This window comes from Poecilia reticulata, chromosome 15 (assembly GCF_904066995.2).
Source record: "Poecilia reticulata chromosome 15, P_reticulata-male-v2, whole genome shotgun sequence".
NCBI classification, from domain to species: Eukaryota; Metazoa; Chordata; class Actinopteri; order Cyprinodontiformes; family Poeciliidae; genus Poecilia; species Poecilia reticulata.
Window position 1 is genome coordinate 17,587,547 of NC_088844.1, and position 24,383 is coordinate 17,611,929.

General features: G+C 40.8%; 2 protein-coding genes across 3 annotated transcripts; one reads left to right on the top strand and one right to left on the bottom strand.

Moving 5' to 3' along the window:
- Positions 1–314: 314 nt before the first annotated feature.
- Positions 315–2,410, top strand: npm3 (nucleophosmin/nucleoplasmin, 3). The gene is made up of 5 exons (XM_008429690.3): positions 315–497; positions 619–704; positions 864–983; positions 1,079–1,172; positions 1,879–2,410. The coding sequence occupies exons 1-5, from the start codon at positions 425–427 to the stop codon at positions 1,995–1,997; spliced, it is 492 nt and encodes a 163-aa protein (XP_008427912.1). The 5' UTR covers positions 315–424; the 3' UTR covers positions 1,998–2,410.
- A 7,947-nt stretch (positions 2,411–10,357) lies between these two features.
- LOC103476933 (E3 ubiquitin-protein ligase TRIM8-like) lies at positions 10,358–23,904 on the bottom strand. Of its 2 annotated transcripts, none has more exons than XM_008429691.3 (7): positions 23,516–23,904; positions 21,470–22,073; positions 14,574–14,669; positions 13,117–13,350; positions 12,988–13,019; positions 11,601–11,716; positions 10,358–11,522 (listed from the first exon to the last, which is right to left on the bottom strand). In XM_008429691.3, the coding sequence occupies exons 1-7, from the start codon at positions 23,527–23,529 to the stop codon at positions 10,885–10,887; spliced, it is 1,734 nt and encodes a 577-aa protein (XP_008427913.1). In that variant the 5' UTR covers positions 23,530–23,904; the 3' UTR covers positions 10,358–10,884. The 2 variants fall into 2 exon arrangements, with proteins under 2 accessions (XP_008427913.1, XP_008427914.1); XM_008429692.3 differs by having other exon boundaries at positions 23,512–23,903.
- Between the last annotated feature and the right edge of the window lie 479 nt (positions 23,905–24,383).

A 24,383-nucleotide genomic window follows, 5' to 3' on the forward strand; every position in this document is an offset into this window, starting at 1 on the left:
TCAGAAAAGTGGCAACAAAATTGATTTATAGGAATTTTAAGCACTGTCCTGAACATTATTATTTATTTATTTATTTATTTATTTATTATTGTTGTTACGGTTACACTATATGTCCCCAGTAATTTCCGCTGTTTTGTTTTCCAAAGAGCTATTGCTGTTTTATGGTGTTCATACATATTTCACTTTCGAAAATAAATCAAGAAGGAAGGCGGAATAAATATGCATCAGAAAGAAAACGCACTGGCGAGTGATTTTATTTCCTTGACGGTGATTGGTCGAGAGGACCAAAACAAAAATCTGATCAGCTGGCGCATAAATATGACGTACCTCTTTCGCCCTTGCTTTGCGACGCTCTCCTTTTCACAGAGCGTTGGTTTATCTTCAAAAATTTAGGATTTAAGACAACTTTTGAAGCTTCTACAAAATGTCTTTCACTGAAGAGGAATCCTCGGTCCTTGAACCTACCACAGAGGCAAAGTTGGAGAGCTTCTTGTTCAGTAAGGATAGTTTAATCAGTTTCAAATGTTGCTCTGACGGCGCACACGTGGATATTTGAATGCTATGATGTCTCGTGTTATGCTGCTGTATATAAATTTCATGGTTTTATTTTAATTCCAGCCTGCGAGCTGTCTTCTAAAGTACCCTTCTACACTTTCCAAGGAGATGAAGAAGAGGATCTCGAACACTTTCTGGAACTTAGAACCGTATGTTCAGTTTTTACTGTAATCTTTTTTGCGCACGTTACGTCTGTCGAGGTCTTTGGCCTCGATGTTACAATTTTACAAACCCATTAGCAGATGTTTTTTTTAAAAAACTTAGATTTGTGTTGCAGAAATGCAGATGCATAACTATTATTTCCTTAGATTTGCCTTGGTGAGGGAGCCAAGGATGAGAGTAACGTGGTGGAGGTAATAGCCATTAACCACCTGGGAAAGAAAATCTCTGTACCCATAGCCAACCTTCACATCAAGTGTCTGCCCATGGTAAGTTAATCACATAGTCAAACATTCTAAAGATGAAGCTGTCCTGAAGTTGACTTACTACTTTGCTTCTTCTTTTTCTTTTTTCTTTTTTTTAGGTGAGTCTGGGAGAGTTTGAGCTGAAAGCCCCAGTGACTCTACGACTCAAAGCTGGAACAGGACCAGTCTCTGTCAGCGGCCTGCACCTTATCAGTAACTTTTACTCTGATACAGTCTGCTTAGAGACCATTGACACACTTGGAGACTTTCACATTTTGTCAAGTTACAAACACAAATATGAATGTGCTGAATTGGGATTTTATATGCTGTATGGACAAATGAAAAGCAAGACACAATTTTAAAGGTCACATGGTTTAAAGTTGTTTTTTTTTCTTTCTTTTTTTTTATTCTAAAGAGGGACATTTTCCCCACGTTCTTCCTCAGTTAGATTTAGTTCCAGGCTTTGACTAGGCTATTTGAACACTGCTAAGCCATTCCATTTCAACTTTGACTTTATCATGGTTTTTTTAAAAAAATTTTATTATGTTGTGTTTTAATGTACAGCACTTTGTATCAGCTGTGGTTGTTTTAAAGTGCTTTAAAGTTGGTTTGGTTTATCCTACTGAAAGGTGAAACTCCACCCAGGTACCAAGTCTTTCGCAGCCTTCTTAACTTGGTCCATTCGCCCCATCAACTCTCACCAATTAAAAAAATTCCCACCACCGATGGTGTTTGAGCGATTTGCAGTGTTTTAGTGTTCAAGCAATATCCCTATATGGGGTTGGGGTTAGAACTATTTACTTGAAATTTACTCAAATACACAGAGAGCCAATGTAGCTGGAAATGGAATCACTTGAGAAAATGATAATTATTATCCTAATGATTAAATTCTGATCCTGTCTCTGCCTTTCTTTCTCAGTCCCACAGAATGAAGACTCCGATCAGTCTGAGGAGGAAGACGAAGATGAGGAGGAAGAGGATGTTGAGGAAGAAGAGCTTCCTGCTATCAAACCAGCAAAGAAGAAGAAGAACCAGTAGACAAAGAGGACACTTAAATGGCTGTCGATGTGAGAAGTGATCAGGTTTTTTTTGTACCAGATGGACGGATTTTACACCCTCTTCCACACAGCTGCGTGAAATCTCAGCGCGGTGGCAGCTAAACACGGCGTTAAAATTATTGGATAAGATGGTTATTTGAATAAGAAGCGCTTTTTGATATCCAAATATTCACTTTTTTTTTTTTTACTGTATATATAGTGACATTCCTATTGTAGTAAATTTCACTGCACTGGTGGGAGGAGGGGAAAAAACACTCCTGTTGCCACCAGCCAATGCTAATGTCATTTATAACATTGTGTTTGTCCTGCTCAAGGAAAAACATGTTCTGAATGAAATGGGTGATTTTATATGCAGTTCAATAAATGTTTGGCAATTATCTTCAATGTTGAAAATGAGTTTTGCTCATAATTTTGCATACACTCTCTGGAATGCATCAGTTCTGTGCTTTTTGTGATTTTATCCAAGTAGTTCTTATTTCAGGCTGATTTAATATACAACTACAATGAATTTCACAGCTTATTTTACTGTGGATTTTCTTAAATCATACAGATGCATCTCGGATTAGAACATTATTGAAAAGTTCATTATTTTAGTAACTCAACTCGTATGTAAGCATACATTGCACTGTTTTCAAGCCTTTATTTCCGTTATGATTTTCTGCTTGCAGCTAATGAAAACATTTTAGTGGAATATAACACTGGTCCAATAAACATTTTCAATATGGATGTGGGCTCAATGGGAAAAATATGTCTGGTACTTATTTTACGTCAGATTTCGTAACCCGTAGAGGGAAGTGTTTGGGTGCAAAATATGCACTTCAAACCCAGAGCTAAAGTAAAATACTGGCTGTACCTGATGAGTCATTTACAGGAACATGAATCCTCTACAAACACGGACTGGAAAACCCAATCAGAGACGAAGAAACTAATGCAAATGTAAAATTAAAAAAAGGTTATAGCGTGCATAGTGCATTAATGTGATAAACTGTCATTTTATCACATTTTTTTTACCCTAATTAAAAACAAAATATCTCCATCTACAGAACCGTGACACCCTTTCTATAATGTTTCTGCTGACTAAAGTCAAATGAACAAATGTCAGAAAAATCCAACTAAGGACACATATGTGACGTGTACACATACATTTTACATTACATGTAGTAAAAGTAGAAGTAGTTTTTTAGTCTTCTAGTCTCTACACATTTGTGATCCACAGTAGGTTTTTCTTTCATTACACATTTGATGTTATAACAGGCCAACCCTCATCAACTAACATGATTTTGGCCTTACAGCAGGATTTACCGAAGGATCGATATGAATTTCACATTTTAAAGAGACCTATGATGTAGCCACATGTTCAGATTTCTCACAATGATAAACAAAAGTGTATTGAAAATACCCGAAAAGCAGCCAAAGCAGAGCTGAGGAACAGATAGATGGATAAGCTCAGAAATGTCCTCTAAACACTGACAGCAGGCTGCCTGTAAACCACCACCAACAATCAATAACTCAGAAGCAATGTCCGTTAAAGCTTTATGAAGGCAGATGGGGGTTATATCCAGTTACGGTGAATCATCTACATACATATTCTCAACTGTACAAACAGCCTTGCAGGAAGACATGGCCTGTGGTGGGAAGCTATGCTGTGTTGTTTAATGAGCTCACCTGCAGATAGAAGCAGCTGTTCTGGTTTGTCTCGGCGGTTTTGTTGAAGGGATCTTCTGTGTGCTTGAAATACAAAGAGAACTGAGTTTCTTTGTTCCACATCCTGATCTGTTCAAACTGTTTAAGACATTACAGCTGCTTAATGAGGATTTTTTTTTCTTTCTTTTTCCAGAATTTGATTTTAAATTGTCAAAGTCAATGGAAGTTACATGTAAGCCCTTCATGCTTCCCTCTGCTGGCTCCCCACTCTGACTAAATTAGCGATATCTGCTTTGATGACTTCAGTATCATTTCCAGCAATAAACTCAGCTGACTTGAACCCCGCAGAGAACCTGTGAAATATGGACAAGAGGAAAATAAGAGACTCCCAAACCCACAATTCAAACAACAAATATGCAGCACGTGCAGAGACTTGTTAGTGGGATAACTTTTCTCTGATACAAGTCACCCTTTTGTTGCTCTTATGTAATATTCCCATTTCTGAATAACTGGATCAGCTTTAAGCCAAAATCATCGAATTTAACTGAAACAAACACTTCAATTGTTTGTTTCAGAAATCCTGAACTTTCTCTGGTATTTTGTTTGTTTGTTGGTATTTTTAAAGAATCACCCAGAGTTCAATTGTGAATGTTGACGGTCAGGACGCAGCAGTGGGAAACTGTATCCTGACTCAGTCCTGCTTCCGGTGCGGCCATAGTGGGTGATGCCCCCTAATGACAACTGTCTGTAAACAACACCGCCATCCCTCCTGTCAGCCAATCACAGGGCACCAACGTCATGTGACAGGTGGGAAATCAATGTATTACAATCTTCCAGTTAATGTCACCTTCACAGAGAGCAGGTGCTGCTGCTTCTTATTTTCTGAGTCATAAACCACACCGGGCCGCTGCACAGAAGGCTGAGGGAGCGTTTTGGGAACATTTGCACCAATTTTATTAGGCATAAGGATTTTATGGTCCAGTGCTGCGACCCCACTTTCGTGTAGGTTAAATGTGTGTCCAGAGGAGTGTTTGGTCCTGTGACACGGAGTGCTTAATAAAATAGTAGAAACAACAACAAAATTTTTATTATTCTATATGAATGTTCTGGCAAATTTTAGTGTGAAATTTCTTGTAAATGGGTCAAAGAAAGGGATTTATATATTTTTTTTTTTCAAATCCTGAGGGTGTTTGGTTCTCAACTGTCGGTATTTTGATAATTTTCTTATTTATTTCGGCTTAGATCTTGTTTTTCTAGTTCATTACTACACATTACAGTTGCTTTGTTCTTACTTTGTATTCCTTGTGCATGTCTCCTCATTTTATTTTTCACTGTAATTACGGTTGAGAAAATCTCTGCAGCATGACAGCTCTCCTTTCTGTACAAACTCTTAAATTAAAAACGTGAGTGGTCGTTGTTTAATACTTATTAAACAATTATTATTATCATTAATCCTATCGTTTTGCTGTTTAAAGAAATGACAAGACATATACCATTTTCATTAGTTTTTTCTGTTATTGTTGCTTTGCAGATATCAACATAATACATCGTTTTAAACATTCAGATACTGAAGTTTGCATTGTAACCTCCCTTCAATCTTCACTAATAGAGACTTATTTATTCCAGTTCAATGAGAGCAGTTTTAAACTGAGACATTGAGGGGCATAAAACTCCCTGATAATTTTTTATTTAATTTTAAGTCTTTCTGGTAACCATCCATATCTGCATGTCTGAACACTGGAAAGTCCCACAAAGCAGAATAATACAAAAATCAAAAAAAAAAAAAAAAAAATTTCCTGCCAGAAGTTGCTCTTTCAATTCCTTAAATATAACTTTAAAACATAAAATCTGCATGAATACGACTCATTGTTAATTTATTCAGTGGGTTTAAACAAGCGAAACCAAGGACTGTCGGGTAAAAGAAACAAATAAGAGTAATTATATTTTCTATTACTATGGTGAAACAAAATCTCATTCTAATATGCACAAAGTGGGGTGTTGTTATTTTGAAATTCAATTCAATTCATTTTGTGGATTGTAACTATGCCACCATAATATTTAAACTCTCTGGCTCTTCGTCGTCATGTGTTGGATTCTTCTGTGGCCTGACTTTTAGAGTTGACACTAAGTAAGGTTTCTAATTTTAAAACTTATTTTTCTCCACCATCCACCTGGCAACGTCTCGTATCCACAGCAAAAACAGAAGAAATACGTAAGCGGTCAAATTCACTGTTTGTGCCTTTTTACACACTTAGAAGTAAAAAAAATAAGCTGCTCTTATTGTTCTTTTGACTGAAAATACTTCAAGTACATTCTATCTATCTATCTATCTATCTATCTATCTATCTATCTATCTATCTATCTATCTATCTATCTATCTATCTATCTATCTATCTATCTATCTATCTATCTATCTATCTATCTATCTATCTATCTATCTATCTATCTATCTATCTATCTATCTATCTATCTATCTATCTATCTATCTATCTATCTATCTATCTATCTATCTATCATCGATACTTTTAACGTTTCCACTTCCGACACTTCACGGCTACACTCTAGTGTATCCCAAAGTTACCGTGGCAACAGCTAACACTGCTCTGTGCTCTGATTCAAAAACAACTGTTGAGCACAGGAGGGCTCTAAAGTGTCTACTATATTCATAATTCATGTGATGTTGAACGTATTACCGCGGCTTCATTTGAAGCGCCGTTTGCCTGTTTCTCCCCAGCTGAAATTTGAAACACACGACATTGGACTAGTTTGTGTTACCAACGATTTTCACCGGCAAAAAATAGAGCTCTGGATCAATAAATGTTGGCCATGGATCTTTGTGTTTGATGTGGGCTCGCTCTGTGGGCATCTCTTGGTTTTTCTGAGTTGGCGTTTTGGCACGGATTTGAAAGCGGACGAGGGTTAGAATCCTAAATGGCTGATGAATGGCCGCTCTGTTTGCATTATGCTGTTTGAGTCCACGGCCCTGTCAGTGCTACTGTGTGCAGACCGATACCATGAACACAGCACACTGCTCCGTTATAGCAGAATTTATATTCATTTGCCTTTCATGTGGCCCTCATCCCAAAAAAAGGTCCACGCATACCACCGATGTTGGCTCCCTCTGTCATCCACTGCAATACTTTACAGGCATTCAGTAAAGGCATTTTTCTCCACCCATATTTGTAAAGTTAGCCTGAATTCAACATCACAAAAGAAATATGTAACATTTGGAATGTAGTGTTAAACATTTTTGCCTTCATGTAAAACGCATTATGAGAAGGAGATCTCTGAAACAAGGCAAAACGGGAAGAAAACCTGTTAGATGCTGCAACAGACTGGAGAACGGCGTCATTTTACGTTCTAGCATGAAAACAACCTTAAACGCACATCCAGAGCAAGAAAACATCTTAGATCAGCGCTTCTCAATCTTAGTGCTTATATGCATTGTGTGTGTGATTTTTTTTTTTACTCTCCTAAAGATGCATTGGCAGCTCAGTTAAGTTTACCTGTGGCAAACTGGGGCTACAAAGGCAACACACCTGTGTACACAATTCTCCACAGTTCATGGTGTCACAATATGAAGAGTGAAAGTGGAAAAATGAACATGTCAAAAGCTTTGAGGGGCCCCAGATGAAAAAGTGACACTGGTACTGGAACTATTAGACACTTCCAAGAAGTGTTCATCCGTCCAACACTGTTTCTCTGAACCACCACCCAGCCTCTCCCTCAAACATTCACCCTTCTCCCTCCTTTAACTCACACTCATCCCACTCATTCCTTTCATATGTATCAATCCTTCCTTTTCGCCCCCTCGCCTCCTTGTTTTTCTGGTATTAATCATGAAGATCTCCCATCTGAGCCAAATCAGAGCGCCTTCAGATTTATCTGGACTCCCCCCTCCCTCCATACTTCAGCATGCCTCATTAGATGAGTAAACTCCCACTGCTGCAGAGCAGCTCTATAGCGCATTACTCATTTAAATACATCATTAAGAAATTGCCTACTTGGAACCAACAAGGTCCTTATTTCTTCTACCTGTCTTATGTAAGGATTTATTTACATTTGCTGCATTTGAAAGTTTTAAAATGAGCTGAAGCTTGCTTTACTATTCTTATTATTCAGAGATAAGTATTGATACTGATAAGGTTTGGTTTCAATTTTTTTGGAAATTGAGTTTTCAAAAAAAAAAATGTGGGGGAAACTTTATTTCCCAAAAAAAGCTGAACTAGAGAGATAAATCGAGGGGCGGGTGGGGCGTGTGGGGAGGTACTCACTGATCTGACGAGTGTGTCAACAAAAAGAGAAGACAATGCATTAGGGAATATCTTAGAGAGGTGACAGCTGCCATCCATCAATCTGCAAACTGTAATGAGTCCATCTCTAAACAGTGAATCCATCATTCCACTCTGGGATCATTTGCAAGTCAAGACAGTTACCAGTCCTCAGAGGACCGGACATGTAATCAAGCCTGCGAGAAATTTTAATCGAAGTAATTGCAAATAATTGGACGCTGAAGTTATTGTTTATCTCCATTCGTTGACTTTTAATTGCTGGATGTAATTCTAGATTCATTTGTTTGCAGCTGAATCTACAGCTGTATTTATAATCACACTACACATTAGCAATGGCATGTGGAACTCTCCCATAGTGGCATACAGGGGGACATAGGGAGAAATACAGAAAACCAGCACCCATTTCAACTCCGTCACTCTCTGACCAATTGACAAAAGGAAAAAAAAATAACACAAAGAGCAGCTGCGAAGCTTTCCACACACAGGTACGGCCGTCTGGCGTCCAGCAGCAGGCCGGGGCGTGTTGTACTCCTGCATATATGCAGCTCAAACACACCTGCTACGACGGAGCGCAGCTGCCGGTGCATCACCTATTTACCCCAAATACAGAATAAACACTGTGACCGTGTTCTGACACCTGAGCACACACCTAACTATAAACACAACAGTCAAAACGGCCAGGTTTGAGTTAGCATTAATGGCAGGTAAAAAGGTGAAGTTCATTTGAAATGAACTCTTCAATAATTCAGAGGGATTAGATGCGACCTCCTTTAGAATAGCGGCTGTACAGTAGCGCACAGGAGGAAAAGCAGTGAATAATGATGATGCTATTTGGGCTCCAAACACAGATCAGACTGTAGTTCTGTAATTAAATCTCATCTCCTTTCTTTGCTGCTTAAAGGGTGTGTGTGTGTGTGGGGGGGGCAAATATAGAAATGTTTGACGTACAAAATCAGTCTGGGCTAATAAAACGAGAAAACAAAACAAGGGGGGGGAAGATTTTACAGCCAATAAATAAGTGATAAGCTTCACTCCCCTCACAACCGAGCCCTTTCTATTCCTTTTCCTCTCAACCCTGACTTTGCCCCCCAGCTCTCTTATTATCTCACTGTGGGGGAGGTGCACTGTTAAAAAAAAAGAAAGAAAGAAAAAAACCGAACATGAGTGACAGATATATAGAAGATGACGATATTCCATCCAGCCCCTCATTAAAACCCTGCGCTTATGTCATCCACCGCTCAGACCCTCCCTCTCCTCTTCAACCACTGTCCTGCCGCTGCAAATCAAAACCCGGCAGAGGAGGGGAGAAGGAGGTGCTGCTCATCAGTTATTCCCCTTCTCTGACCTAACTTGACAAGCGGCTCCCGTAATGAGACAAAGAGGGATGAGACAGAGATTTTGCCACAGACCAGAATGTTGACGAGGAAGTGAACTGTCCTAAATTGGCAGATAATGGGCCTGCTGAGGGCCACGCTGGAACAAATCATTGTTCAGACCTCCTCCACCGTGTTCTCTCTGTCTCAGCTGGATGAGCTACAGTCAGGGCTCTTTGTTTGTTTTAAATTAAACTCTTGCATTCCCCCCCCCCAAAAAAAAATCTGCTTTGTAGAGGAGTATTTATTTTTTTGTCCAACTCCTTTGTGATTTGGTAATCAAATGCATATCTTCAGTATGTTTAAACTAGCCCAGTGCCTTGTTCACATGTAATTTTGACCCCCCCGCCCCCCACAAAAAATGTCTTCAAATCTCGACAGTTCTTTGCTGTCTGAGCTTCAGATTTTCAGTCTGCTAATCTGTCAGGTTAGTTTTCTTTTTTTCTGAAACCGATTGAGTTTTCTTTTGTGTTTCGGATCATTTTGTCGCTGAAAAATTCACCCTTGTTTCACAAAGTTCTTATCAAGAATATGTCAGTACTATTCTACAATGACTGTTTTCACGCCTGAAAACTTTTCAGCATTTCAGTTCTCAATGCTGAAACGAAGCAAAGCAGTCCAAGGTCACGCTACCACTACCATGATGTTGTGGTTTTTTTCTGAAAAGTTATGTTAATTTTACAAAAATAATACAAAACCACAAAAAATTCATATATAACTGGGCAGAGTTACTTTTTTCCCGCATATAATCTGGTTTCTTTAGATGGATTTTTTTTTCCTTAATGAATTAAATCATAATTTTGTATTAACTATTTACAGGTCATCATTGTCTGATGTTAAAATTTATCTGATGATCTGAAATATCTAGGTGTGGCAAAAAAAAAAAGCACACCTTTTTTTTTGCCACACCTAGCTGGAGGCAAATACTTTTTCCAGCACCGTATTTTCCCCACTTTAAACTACAGCAGGACGCGATGTTTGAGACGGCAACGTTCAGTGAGACGGCAAAAAAAAAAAACCTTCAAGATTCCTTCAGAGGGTTTTGATCTGCTTATTTATTCAACATCTTTCACATACTTTGGTTTATTCATATTCTTCTATAAAAAATACATGAAAAAAACTGACAAGCATTTGGAGTCCAGTGTTTTGTTTTTCTTTTCCTCAAGCCACGTTGACATCCGTCAGCACGGAGACGTTTCCCTGCTCACTTTCAGCCGCAAGCAGGAAATAATCGAGAGCTAAGGAGATGCAAGTACATCAAGAGTGGAGTTAACAGTCTTTTTTAGGCACTGACGTCCCACAGCAGGACTCGTGATGAAGAACATGTCACTTCCTCATTTGCTGCTTGGATGGAGTTTAAGACTTAAAAAATTCACATCAGCACTTACAGTGAAGTTGAAAAAGAAACTAGCTGCAAACTTACAACGGGTTCAGGAGTTACTAGTGTTACTGGGATGAACGGGCTACAATGATTTGCAGAAGTGTTGTCGAACAGATTTTGAAATCATATCCTGAAAGGGGTTCTGATGCAGTAACAGAACCAAACGCTGATTCTGATTCATTTGGTCCCATAATGCTTGGTTGAAGACTGGCCGTATAGGCCGTAGAAGTCATGGTGCCTGGAGGTTTGCGACGCATCCATCAGGCCCCTGACGGGAAAATGCTGCAAGGGCTGACTCGCAGGAAGAGGGGCGTGCGGGGGGAACTCCTGAGAGGGGAAGGTATCCGGGTACGAAGGCTGGGGGGCGCGGGAAGCCGGCGCTCGGGAGCAGCAGCAGTTATTTAGGGTGCACATCAGCACTTTCCTGCTCTCGTACATGGATTGTTGCGACGCTCCTCCGCTGGGGAAGTGGGACGATGGGAAAAGGTTTCCTGAGTGGTGGCTAGAGCTTGACCCCAGGCCCACCATGTGATGCGCCGCCGAGTCGAGGAGGCGACCGGAGGTGTGGGGAGTCTGGGGGAGGACCTCGGAGGAATACACAGAGGAGGAACGGTGGCTCTGCTCAGTCAGGAAGGGCTTTTTGCTGCTGTAGATTAAATGCGAAGGATCCTGCGAAGAGGAGTTTTCCGAGTTACTCTCCAGGAAAGCCATGCTGTATTTCCTCTTCTGCAGGCCTGAACTCATTCCCAGTTGAGAACCAGCGTGGCTGCTGTGAGACTGGACGATCTCAAGAATGGACGCTTCATTAAACGGCTCTGGAAAAGTTAAACAGGCAAACTTTTAATAGGTTACACTCATCCATTCATTAGTTACTCGATGCTTCTCCTGCCTACCTTCAAGCATTTTTCGCAGGTTCTTCTCTCTCGTCGAGAGGTCGGATAAAAAATGATGAGAGTTGAGCTGGCCTACTCTGAGGGCAGGGATGGCCCCACTTAGATGCGAGTTTAACCTGGAAGAAAAACACCCAAATAAAAACCACAACCATAAACAATTGGGGCACACTTCAACTATTATTCACATTCAACAGTGTTCCATTTGGGGTCATTTAGGTAAGTGAATGGTTAACTCTGCAAGATTAAAGGTGATGTAATTCATTAACACTCTGTACCTTTACCTCTACGAGGCCAGCATCAGCAGTACAGAGTCCCACACAGAACAGGATAACCAACGCTAAGTGGATGAACCAGATTTAATAAATCTACACTACAGGTGTCAAACTCAAGGCCAGGGGGCCAAATCTGACCTGCCGAAGCTTTTTATGTGGCCCTCTAGACTACAAAATGAAATGACACCCCTGAGCTACACAGTCATTAAAACAATAAACAATTGTTCATACACTATCAAATACACCTGCACTACTATATATGGAGTTACATCTGGAAACACAGAGCAAGCAAAACACAAACTGATTTTTATTTATTTATTTTTTTATGAGACTTTAAGCTGCTTCCATTCACTTCTGCGCATGGTAATTTGCTACAGTGAAGAGGTAAACCAGGCTTGCCAGGGAGTATTATTACATTCTTGGGTGGGTTGCTGGGGTTTTAGGTGACCAAATTGCTGCTATCAGATATTTCTTTTGACTTCTTCTTTTGTGTACATGTCGGCATATGAATTTTCACCTTTTGAGCTGAAGCTGGAGTTCAGAGAGATAATCTGATGCCATCACTAATTCAGTCATGTGGTGCAATGGGTGCTCCATATGTCAGCTTTGGCTGTGTTTCTTCCACACTCCATATATTTATTCATTTGGACAGGAATTTGACTGTAACCATTGTGAGCTACAAGCCCAAACACAAAACAAGTGTGTTGCCTTTCAAAGTAATGCAAGAAAAAAATTACATACTGGGACCTTGTAACAATTCTTTAGTGCCTCCTGCATTCAGAATGATCTTATTTCTGCTTTGCAGCTAAACACACTAAACACTACTCTGCTGTTGCAGACCTTTCTCTGTATGCAGCTGTTTAAAGCCCCTCAGCTTGGATGCAAGCAATGATTTTTATATCTAAAGTTCACTGCCAAAGGAAGAAGTCAATAGCTGGCTCAGCTGAAGTAGCAAACTAAATATAGTGCTGCTTTTCAATTACTCAATGAATCACATGTAACTGTCAAAGGCTCCCTCTTAGTTTTCAGTTACCAAGATACAAACGTTTTCTTATGTTTTATCACATTTTAGATTGGAAGTAAATAAAAAACTGGTTCCCTAAATAGACACCTACCTATCCATTAGCAGCTGGTAAGGTTTGGTGTTCTGAAAAAAAAAAAAAAGATCCAAAGGTCATTAAAGTTTAAAACACAACAAAATATCAACAATATAAAAAAGCAAAAGGAGACGTTTTGATTTGTACCTTCATGAAGTTTAAACTCTCTGTTCTTTGACAGAAGGACTGAACCGAGCTCAGGAGCTTCTCTGACTCCTGCCGCTTCTCGTTGAGCTGCAGGACCTGCTGCGAGTTCTTCCTCGCATACATGGTGTAAGTGCTCTCCAGCATCTGCACAGTCTCCGCTTGGTTTGCCTCAAGCAGCGCATACATCCTCTGATACTGAGCTCGGACACGCTCCTTCAGCTCGCATACAGCCTCCTGAGGGGAAAGGCATTCGTAAACAAGCGCGCATGCTAACAAAGCCCAGCATTGACTTTGTCGATGGGCATTTTACCAAATAAACGCAAACAACTTCTGGAACTTCTGGAAAGTTTTTTTTTTTTAAGAAGAAACAGTTTAAAAAAAAGGAACTTGGCTGCTACAAGCTTCCTGTATTCTCAGAAGTGAATTAGGCAAATGTTTTACAAAATATACTTTCCTTCATGCAGAAGCTATTGTAGATGTGCATTTATTTGTAGCATGATACAACTTTTATTTCTATGTTTTTGCATCAAACACTTTTTGCTCCCTTCGTTACTTAGACAAAATTTGCAAAATGCTAATTCTGTCATTCTAAGATGAAGTTGAGTTGTTCTGTTTAATATTTTTACTGAAATAGTCGATAAGTCATCATAAGGTACAACAGTGAACGTTCGTTATACGAGACAGTTCTTTTGTAAAGTGAAATGGATAAGGTGTTTAAAAAAACCTTAAAAGTATCAATTGGTTTTAGCTAAGATAAACGCTGAGGGTAAAAGTCTGTGAATTTATCAGACATCATAGAATAAAGTTTCCATTTAGCTCATTGGCTGCATCGCACTACATCACTTTGTTGTCTAAAAACCTATTGGCTGCATAAGCAGTGTGTGAAGTAGAAATATGACTTGTAGATAGTAACTTGTAGATCAATAGTTAATAGGTGTCACCCAGGATTATTCTACAATATCTGTTCATTTTTGAACAAACAATAATCCTCAAAATGAATACAAATCCACTCTTTTTTTAAAAGGTTTTATTGGCTCTAGTGGCCTTTATTTGATAGAAAATTGACAGGAAAGCGGGTAATGAGAGAAGGGGGAAGACATGCGGCAAAGGTCACCAGGCCGGGAATTGAACCTGCGACGGCCGTGTCGAGGATTAAGGCCTCCATGTGTGGGTTGTACTTAAGACCTGCGCCACCACAGCACCCCACATCCACTCTTCTTTATGATTACACACTCAATGGTAAGGTGCAATTCATCCATCATATGAAAATATTTTTACCGATACACTATCTGCCTGATTTGACTTTAATAACAACTGGAGCTGTTTGAGACATGGACATTTTGAAGCAGTGGAAAAAGGTAACGTTGCTTTTACAAAGCACACAAAATTTGACCCCCATGCCATCGATCCGATTTTAGCCCAGTCTAAGTTTCTGTGCGGTGTGTGCTGTGCTTCACCTTCAGAAGGGTTTTATCCGAGTCCAGCTTGCTGAGCTGCTCATCGATGTTCTGAACACGACAATCCAGTCTGTCTTGCTGCCTCATTAGCATGGCCTGTTGAGAGAGAGAGAGACACGGATCAGAGAGTCGAAGCACAACAGGATGCACTAAAAACACAAAGACAATGATATATAGAGACTCTGCTGCCCTGACCTCAGCAAACCTCAGATAACCATGACTTCCTCCACAACCCCAATTAGTCAGGGGAAACAGCTGCCCGCAGTAGGCACGTGCAATTACCCATTAGGAGGGAAGCGGCAAAGGCAAACACGACTGCACAAATCTATTTCTGATTGCTCCAAGGTTTGTGAGGGACCCTGTAACGATAAATGTAGCCCATTGTTGCGATCAGTCGACCTCTTTTCTCTTCAGAGCAAAATCAAAAAGAGCTACAGGAGCCAAAGGCCAGCGAGAGAGCTAGTAAACATAATCCCCCTCTATTTACAGCAGGAGATAGAAATCAATCTGCAGACACAAGCCGACATCAGAGCAAGAGCAGAGGAGGGCAGGTATGCTTTTTAATGAACCGTTTCTGCATGGCAAAAGGCACCGTGAAACCCTCGCTGTCAAGGCAACAAAGCCTTGCCTATGCATTTATATGTCAGAGATATTTCATACGCAGGGGGAGCAAAAGCAGCACCACCTCTACGCCGTTTTATGCTGCTTTATGCGCATTACTTCCTACACTGGCGTCTGTGTGTGCATGCATGTCAGGGTTCAACTAAAGATAGGGTGCAAAAGTGCACAATGCAAAATATGACTTTGAGAACGACGCGCGTAAGACCGAGACTGAAAGCGAGCAAAGAAGGAGAACGAGGACATTCCTTTGACCTCTTGAGGGAGTTTCATGGTTGTTACATTAAGGTATCTGAGCAACAGGACTCTTCAGCTGCTGACAACACTCATACTGAAAGCAGGAGCTGATATTTTAACACCACATTACACAGACCAGAGCCAGCAGACTCAACTGGTTTTAAACAGCTATAAGAAAAGAAGACCTATATGCTTACTATAACTATTCGTACAGAGAAAAGCAGTTTTTTGTATAATTTTGAACCGAGAAACTAATTAAAAACACACACAAAAAAATCAAGAAAACAGAGTTAAATTAGCTCGCTCTGCTCCGTTTTGATACAGTAATATTGTTATTTGGATTATTTCCAGCTCACCGCTTTAGATTGTTTAATAGAAAGAAATGTATTTAAAATGTTACCCCAGATTCATTTTTAGCTCCATCCCTTCCAAAATTTTAAACCATTAGAGTACAATACAATGCAGCAACCTCCAGTTCTTTCTTCCTCTCTATAGTTTCTTGTTTGACTTTCAGGTTGGCCAAGATCTTCTGGTGGTCGGAGAAGGAAAACGATAGAAATCATCACAAAATGACACCATACTTATGCGCTTTCGGATCAACATATCCTACTGTGAAAGTTTTTTGTAATCAACATAAGACAGCAACAAGGCTCAAACCATCATGCAGCCACCTCCATGTACCACAGTTAAACAGGGATATCCTTTGAGGCATTCGTGTTCCCATTTTAATTTTTTTCCCAAACTTGCTTCTACATTCTGATGATTCGTTCATGAGGGCCATATTTGTACAGGTCTGGCTACATGCTAAGCATCGTTACGAAGTCTCAGTTTCATTCACAGTCTAAAGAAAAGAGGCTTTTCAAGCAACTCCCTGTGCAATTGTCTTGGACATTTTCTTTCAGTCTTGTATTTGCCAGCCACCGTAAAAATTATTCAAAAGTCACATATTTCTGTCATCTGAACTTAAACGTCTCGACTGGGTGCAGTAGGAGACCTGTACCTTCATCGTCATTAACTGAGATGCTAGAAATTTTTCCTTCTGACAGAAACTGAAGTCGGGTGAAGATTTGCTTTGCTTTGATTTCTCTCTTATTAATGACACCTCTAACATTACATTCAGTCAATCACTGGAGCTATTTTTAATGCCAAATATTGACCAACGTAGGCTTATTTTCAAATACTTTGAGTATCAATCGATGCAGTGTTGACTAATTTGTTTTGAAACCGATACCACACACAGAGGAATAGAAAATAATCTTGCACGCAGGAACAGGTAGAGTTATTTAAAAGAGACAGTGATAAAGCTGAGCGGTGGAAGCAGACAAGCCAATTAAAGCTGTACGAAATACACAGCATAGAGTCCAGCTTATGTTGAAAACTGCATCATACGTTTGTTTCAGTGGAACATAATTGAGAAATAATGGGATGACAATATTTGCCTCTGAAAAGCTGACAGTTTCAGAAAGTTAACTGGAGGGTAGATTCAGTTCACTCAGCAACATCTTTGGTTAATAACTGAGCATTTATTATTATTAGCGATGCACCGACAGATCAGCCAGTAAGTCTATGAATCACTTTGGGCTGCACTGAAAGACACAATGTGGAGAAAAGTTGATCAAACGTAATCTGGCAATTTTCCTTCGATCTGCAGATCGAAGGTCAAATACTGGAAAATATGTTTCTTAGTCGGTTCATCAAATTAATTAGAAATAAAAACTTTCAACTTGTTTGTCTGTAATAACATGCTCTCTGATGAACTTTGTTGCTTCATTGCTCTACATCAACAAGTTCCAATGTACCTTGTAAAGCAGTGCACAAAAAAATGCCTTTTTCCGCATGACTCTTAACAAAACAACTAATCTTAAACTACTTGGATTGTATTGGAGACAAAAAAAATCCTTACTGGAACATCCCTTCGCAGAAAACAAAACAAGATGTACACAATCTCAACTTTGCTTCTTGCTTACTCAGCATGCAGTTTTCGCTTAAAAAAAACAAAACAACCCCCCCCCCCCTCTTTTTTGAAAATCAATGAATAAAAGCTTCTATAATTTTCTTTCTTTTTATGTAAGACAAATGTAACCAGCTGACTTTTTCCTGATCAATTCCAGATTCACATTGTAGGGTCTAATATAGACTCGTCTCCTTTTTGTATGTATTTTGTACGTCTTCGCTGCTGTCTGCCTCACAAATTGCCCCTTGGGGATGATAAAGTTTACTTGACTTGACTTGAATGGTCCTGGACCGATATATATTGCATTGTTAGTATAACTATGAACCAAGTCGACCCTTCAGGTCATCAGAAACCCCACTCACTCGGTTTCCCCAGGACCAGAACTAAACTAGGAGAAGCAGCATTTAGTTTCTATGCTCTTCAGCTCTGAAACAAACTCCTGAAATATGCAGCAACTTTCAACTCCTTCAAATCCAGAAACAAACACATTTTTGTTCCTGCAGCTTTCGATCAAAGAATCCCACTAACAAACTGTCTCACTAATCACAAATGAGTGGCTGAAACATGAGATTGAAGATGACAATCGTTGCTCTTGGAGTCTCATAACTCCTGGCAGTGATTCGTTTTAAATTTGCTGCCTTCGATGCAATGCTTTTCAGTGTTTGCTGTGTAAAAGCAAAGCTCAAATATTTTTCCCATTTCATTGTTTTGTTTTTTTTTTGAGTTCTTGTTGCGCTCTTTGGAAGTGTATAGCTGGAGCTATGCTAACATACTGCTCTGTTTGGAGGTATTTTATAAAACTTAAAGGTGCAGTCATTTCTTTCGAAATGGATGAGATCGTATTGCACTTTTTTGTTTTGCATTTTTGCACAAATACTGTGAAACCGCAGCGTTTCTAATCAAGGTGATCGTACAGAGAGAGAGAGAGAGACCTGTACCCATATCAGATGACTTAGCCATGAAGGCTCACATGGCACCTTGTCTCTTCCAGTTTTAAGTCGCACCTTTTACACAGTATTCTGTGTACATCAGTGGCTCGGCCTATACGTCGTATTTTCTAAAACAGCAGAAAAGCTTTGGAACAAATTAATGCTGTACATCACAATAGCTGTTTTTTCCTCATTTTTGCCCCTCAGTCGTATTGTCCAAGCTTTGTCATTTCCCATCCCATTCCCATTTTTAGCTTGCTGCGCTTCAAATGCAACACGGAGGCCGAGGCCACGCAGCAGCATGAAAGCCCACCTTTATCAATCTGAAATCTGCCAATGATCACTTTTCCACGCTGTCCTATTTAAGCTTCCCGACACCAGTGGGCTACCGGGAAGCTCATGTTTAAATGAGGAGCCTCGGGCTCAATGAACAGAGAGCCTCTTTCACAATCAACAGACAAATATTCCCCACTTCTGATGTCAGTGCACTGCCCTCAGCATTCTGGGGAACTGACTCACTCAAGCTACGATAGGAGAAAATGCAAACAGCAGAGCCTCGGTGAGGGACGGTTTCCTGCCGAGGTGCCTGAGAAAAGCCAAGGTGAGGTTGTGTGGGAGGGGTCCTCCTCCGCTTGCCCCGGGGATAACATTGCTATTATATTACTCTTCCTTTCTCATCTCAAAATTACCAACGAGCATGCGGAAAGTTAGTTTTTTTCTTTTTTTTTAAAAGAAATCTCCTTAGAGAAGCAAAGACACCCAAAAATATGAACATACTGTTGCTACTTTGTTTTTTTTCCCTCCTCCGTTTGCCCCAAAAGCAACAAGAGTGCTGCCAGGGGAATTTAAAGTGCTTTCACCAAAATAGACCACAGCTCCGTCAAGGAGAAAGACCTCTCAGTAAATACTGATGAGAAGCCACTCCGGGCCTCAAATTACTTTAACAAACGACGCAGCGCAGAAGAAGCCCAACGTTTTGGCTGCTGGAGGAATCAAAGTGGGTGTGAGGGTCTAAGCATGGACGGCGTTAATCTGAGAGAAGCCAGGATGTCTTTTTTTTTTCTTTTTTTTCTTTCCTCCCTGGGAATATAAGGTTGAGAAAGAACAAAAAAAAAAAAAAAAGATGGGTGGGTGTGTGCATGCAAGTGTGCAGAAAGGGAGAAAAGGGAGAGAGAAAGAGCAGCTGTGGAAAGGGCTGAACAGACAGCTTTTGTCCCAATAATAGCTCAGAACCGGGGAAACGTTTTGCACAAGGGACTTGGAATAATTTGGGACTTTTTTGATTTACTTTGGAGAAAAAAAAAATGCTGTAACTTTCCTATTTGGAAATATTTCAATCACTAAAAGCATCAATGACGAGGCAACGCGGCGGACGTAAAAACGTATTTGCTTCTTACTATCTTTCCGTCGCTGATGGGACGGCTCAGGATGGAAAAGTATACGAGGGTGGTGGTTTATGACACCTTTCAACTTACATCAGAGTTGTGAAATCAGAGCAAGCTGCTATAAGACAGTACTTACACTCTCTGAACAGTTTCAAGCATCTTAGTGGGGTTTTGTTTGCTAGACAATCACAAAGTACATGATTCTAAAAAAGAAAAAAATATATGTATGGTCTTAAAGTGGCCAAATAAAAATTTTAAGTGTGACTTTGACTAGGCCATTCTAACACGTAAACCATGACAATGTAGTTTTAGCTGATGTAGTTTCAAGTTTTTTGCAGCTTCTAACAGGTTTTCTCCAAGCAGTGTTCTGTATTCAGCCGCATCCATATTTCCTGCTGAAGAAAAACATCTGCACAGCATGATGTTGCCACCACCGTGCTTCAGAGCAAGGATGGTGCTCTTGGAGTGATGTGCAAATTCAGATTGCTACCACATGTAGCATTCTGAGTATATAAGCACTTAGGAATGCACAGATATTAAAAATTGGGCCGAAATCGATATCCAATCGATTACACTTTAGACACCGTGCAAAAGTGACCACACCGCCTACATTGCTTCTCTGCTTCATTTAAAACACCCCATAATCAGTGCTGCATCACCAGCTCCATCACATGACCGAACAAATACCACATGACCAACCTTCGGCCCGTCCTAAAACACATACACAAACGGCAACAAAGGCCAGGGCTCTCTTGAAAAAGAAATTTCAAATCAGGTATGTTTATGTAAAACATACCTGGTTACATAAAGGAAACAAACAAACAACAACAAGATGAAAATAAACAACAATTTTTAATATCTAAACGGTTTTACTTATCGGACTAATACCGATGCGATGAGAAATTACCAACATCGGCGGATACCAATGTTGATGCATATTTATGATACAAACCTAATAAAAGCACACAACACTTTTCAGGTTATATTTATGAAAAAAAAAAAAAACTATTGTCTTTTACTTCTGCTTCACACTGATTTGTGTCGGTCCATCGCTCAACATAAATGCTTTTGTCTTGTAACCAGACAAAACGTGGAAAAATTCAAGGGGCTGTAAATACTTTTCCAACACACTGTATTCCAGCCGCGACGGGCTGGTTTATGTGAGAAGCATTCCTCCAAGCACCTCCCATCCTAAGGTCAACCCTGCCAAGACGAATCATAACTCATTTGTTAACAGTTTGCTGCCAGATGATCGCTTTCTGCAGCATCTGCTTCCCACCTTTCTGTGTCTCTCCTTTCGAAAACGTCTCGCCCGGGTTCAGCTGGGAGCCCACGAGGGGAGATGAAACGCTAAATTATCTGAGGCGTTATTCATAACAAGCCGCTTTAAATCAAGGCGGCTGGTATTAACCAACACACGAGGATCTGCCCCCCACCCCGCTGCACAGGGGTCGTCACTTCCGGTGGGTGCCGACTACATCGCAGCACTTACCCGAGGGCGCAGTGCTGCTAATGCAAAGGCGTGGACCTCCTCGATGGGGGGTGTGATCAAGGTTAAAAGCTGTGTGTGTGTGTGGGGGGGTGTGCGTGTGTGTGAGTGAGTACTTTTATCTGCTTAGAAGCACAGCTTTTTTCTCCCCCCTTTCAAATCAGATTAAAAGACGGCATAAAAAGAAAATATACTTTTGCCAATCGAACTAGAAGAAATATTTCCCACGCCGACGTGTTTTCTCCATCTTAGAGCGAACCAGTGTAAGTAGGTGTGATTTATACCTGCATTTGTACACGCTGTGTGTCCACATCGCACACCGTGTGTCTTTGGTTCGTGCAGTGGGAGATGTAGCAGAAGGGGCACAGAGCCACCTGCTCTTCCTCACAGTGGAGCAGCCTGTATTCCTCGTGAGTGGGACACGTCCAGGCGCTCAGCTCTTCGATGTCTACTAACAGGTGTCCCGGGGCCGGACAAGGCTGCTGCAGGTGCGTCTGGACGTGGGTCTGGCAGCAAGGCTCCTTGCAACGCAGGCACACTTTCCTCACGGGCAGCGGGGGACCTCGTCTGCAGAGGACACAGTGCAGCACAGCGGGGGCTTTCTCCGCATTCAGAGCGTTAAACCGCTTAACGATGTTGGCGAGCTTAAAGTTCTTCTCCAGGGGTGGCTTCTGGTCGTAGTCGTGGTTGCACTCAGGACAGCGGACCGCCGCGCTTTCCTTGGCCCAGGCCTCAGAGATGCAGCCTTTGCAGAAGTTGTGCTTGCATGGCAACTGGATTGGCTCATCAAACACATTCAGGCATATAGGGCAGAGAAGCTCCTCCTCAAAGCAGTTTTTCCAGCTTGCATCCATAGCTTCGGTGGAGATCCAAACTGATGGTGTACAGCTGGGAAGGAAAAAAAAAGAGTAGCAGAGTGATTTAGTGTCCAGAAGATCACACGGAAAGATAAGGAAAAATGTATTAATTGTCAGGCACATCTAGTGTTACAATAGTAACACAACAGGGAAGGGCCTTAAGACGTGATAAACACCAATGGCCACTCTGAGTTTGTTAAAACTTTTATTCATTCTTAAAAATGTTTGTGTCCTTTATAGCACTACACTTGTAATCATCTCTACTAGTTCTACTGTTCGCAGAGTACCGTTTCCAAACATATTAGTAGAAAGTTCAGTGTAGAAAAAAAAAACTAGCAGAAAAAACAACACTATCTCCTAAGCCACTATCTTCAGAGGAACCCACTCAAGAGACTGGGGAAGGGGCTAGATTTACAAAATATGAACAGCACGGCCATCTTCAATGAAATTTTAAGGCATATGATGTTTTATCTGGTTATCAGCCTTTTTGGAAATGCAGATTTATTTTTCTAGCTGGACGTGGCACCTGTCCATACTGCTGAATCCATTGAGACCTAATTTAATTACGACAGTAGCAATATTCCTGAACTGCCAGTTAATTTACCTGAACTAAATACAACAAGAGAGATCTATGATTTATCAGGGAGAACGTGAGAGGTACCCAACTAAACCATGGAGGCGAGTTAAAAACCCCACGCTCCCTTAGCACTTCAGCAGAGACACAGGCCGATCGCCTACATTCAACGCTGCAGTGACGCAGTAACTCATGCAAAAGAAAACCCAACCAAGTGTTAAGTACAGACATAATTTTCATTGACATAATTTTCAGTAGGGTGAAATTTCTGGATTAAAAATACCTTTTAAAATTGCCCTGATGAAAAATTCAAATTTCCTAAAATATGATCATTTTGCATTTGCTGTAAGCCACACTCATCTAAACTGACAAAAATAAACACATAAAAAATTTTTATTGCTGCATGAAAGAAGAGTTTCCAATTTTTCACTGAATTACAAGAATAAAATTACGTTTTGTTGCGATGCACCTGCATACGACAGAAAAGCATAATAAAACTGTTCGGATTTGGTGGACCACTCCAAAATTATTAAAGGCCCCCCCATCTGGCCAGTCCGACTGAAAACTTTCTGGAGACGCCCCTGGGCACAGCAGGGGCAAACAGGTACACAGACCTCATGTTTTTGAAGCAGCGGAAGAGAAACAAAGTGATTTTAGAGTGAACTTCATAAACCCTACATATGAATCTGAGTGTTATCTGATCTTTTCACCAACAGGGCCACACACGCTGTGGCGTTTAAAAGCGAGTGACAACTTGCTGCTGAGAATTTGACTCCTTTCTGGTTGTTACACTAAGCTACGCTGACATTTTAATTACACGCTGTAATTTGCCGTTAAATGAGCTTTAAAGCGGAATATATAATGAGTGTATTTCTGCGGAAGAGAACGACGTTACCAACTATTTATTGTCCATGTCGTCGGCAGACTCCGGTGCTCCTAGAATAAAGCCGAGGAGCTTGTCATCCAGCCCGCGATGAAACCCAGCTCTCTCCGGTTAGATTACAGCCGTCTGTCCGACGCAGCGCCCCGACGCCGGGCTTTTAGGACATTCCCAGCTGCTTCTGTCGACTGTTTCGCTTTCCCGTCAACTCTCTGAGTAAGGTTTTACTGTAAGCAGAGGCAGACGGTGACTGGTCGGAAGAGAGCACGGTGCTTTCACACCGACTCCAACCCCCAGCTCCGACACACCGTGACCCGTCACAGAGTTGACACACAGACGGGGAGGAGCCGAGAGGAGGAAGGGAAGGCGAGGCGAGCAAAGGAGCGGACACAGCAAACTCTACCGGACACACTGCAGAAGACCGGTGTGAGCCACCCGGGAACATGCTTTAAATCCGAACCCGGAGAGGGCACAGCCCTCAGGGGCCCATGCGAGGGTCCGTAAGCAGGGAGGAAACGTGGGGGAAAAAAAATAAAAAATAAAAAAACTGTGAAAGCGCTTCTTTTCTTTGAAAGTTTTTCAGGTACATTTTAACAATGAACTGGAGTGCTCGCAAATATATTTGCAGGTTAAAACTACTTTAGGTTTTTAGGTCCAGTTGCGGTTTCTGCATGAAAAATTATCCTGGACTCGTTCTTCTACCCTCATCCTCCATACTCTACAATAATAATAAAAATAAATAAATGTTTGCGATGTAACGTATTTTTAATTCTTTTTCAGTTACGCTCAAAATTATTAATTGATTTAGGTTTAAAGTGATCTTTTCCGGTTAGCAAGATGTTTCATTGACTGGAAGTAATAACTTTTTCTGAACTGCTCAGCCAACA

Excerpts from the sequence above, each read along its gene's own strand:
- LOC103476933 (XM_008429691.3), bottom strand. Across the intron at positions 14,670-21,469 it reads CACAGCGTGTACAAATGCAG|GCCATGCTAATGAGGCAGCA; the intron begins GTATAAATCACA and ends CTCTCTCAACAG. Across the intron at positions 11,523-11,600 it reads CCTGCGAAAAATGCTTGAAG|AGCCGTTTAATGAAGCGTCC; the intron begins GTAGGCAGGAGA and ends TAACTTTTCCAG.
- npm3 (XM_008429690.3), top strand. The coding sequence starts at position 425 with ATGTCTTTCACTGAAGAGGAATCCTCGGTCCTTGAACCTACCACAGAG. Across the intron at positions 498-618 it reads GTTGGAGAGCTTCTTGTTCA|CCTGCGAGCTGTCTTCTAAA; the intron begins GTAAGGATAGTT and ends TTTTAATTCCAG. Across the intron at positions 984-1,078 it reads ACATCAAGTGTCTGCCCATG|GTGAGTCTGGGAGAGTTTGA; the intron begins GTAAGTTAATCA and ends TCTTTTTTTTAG.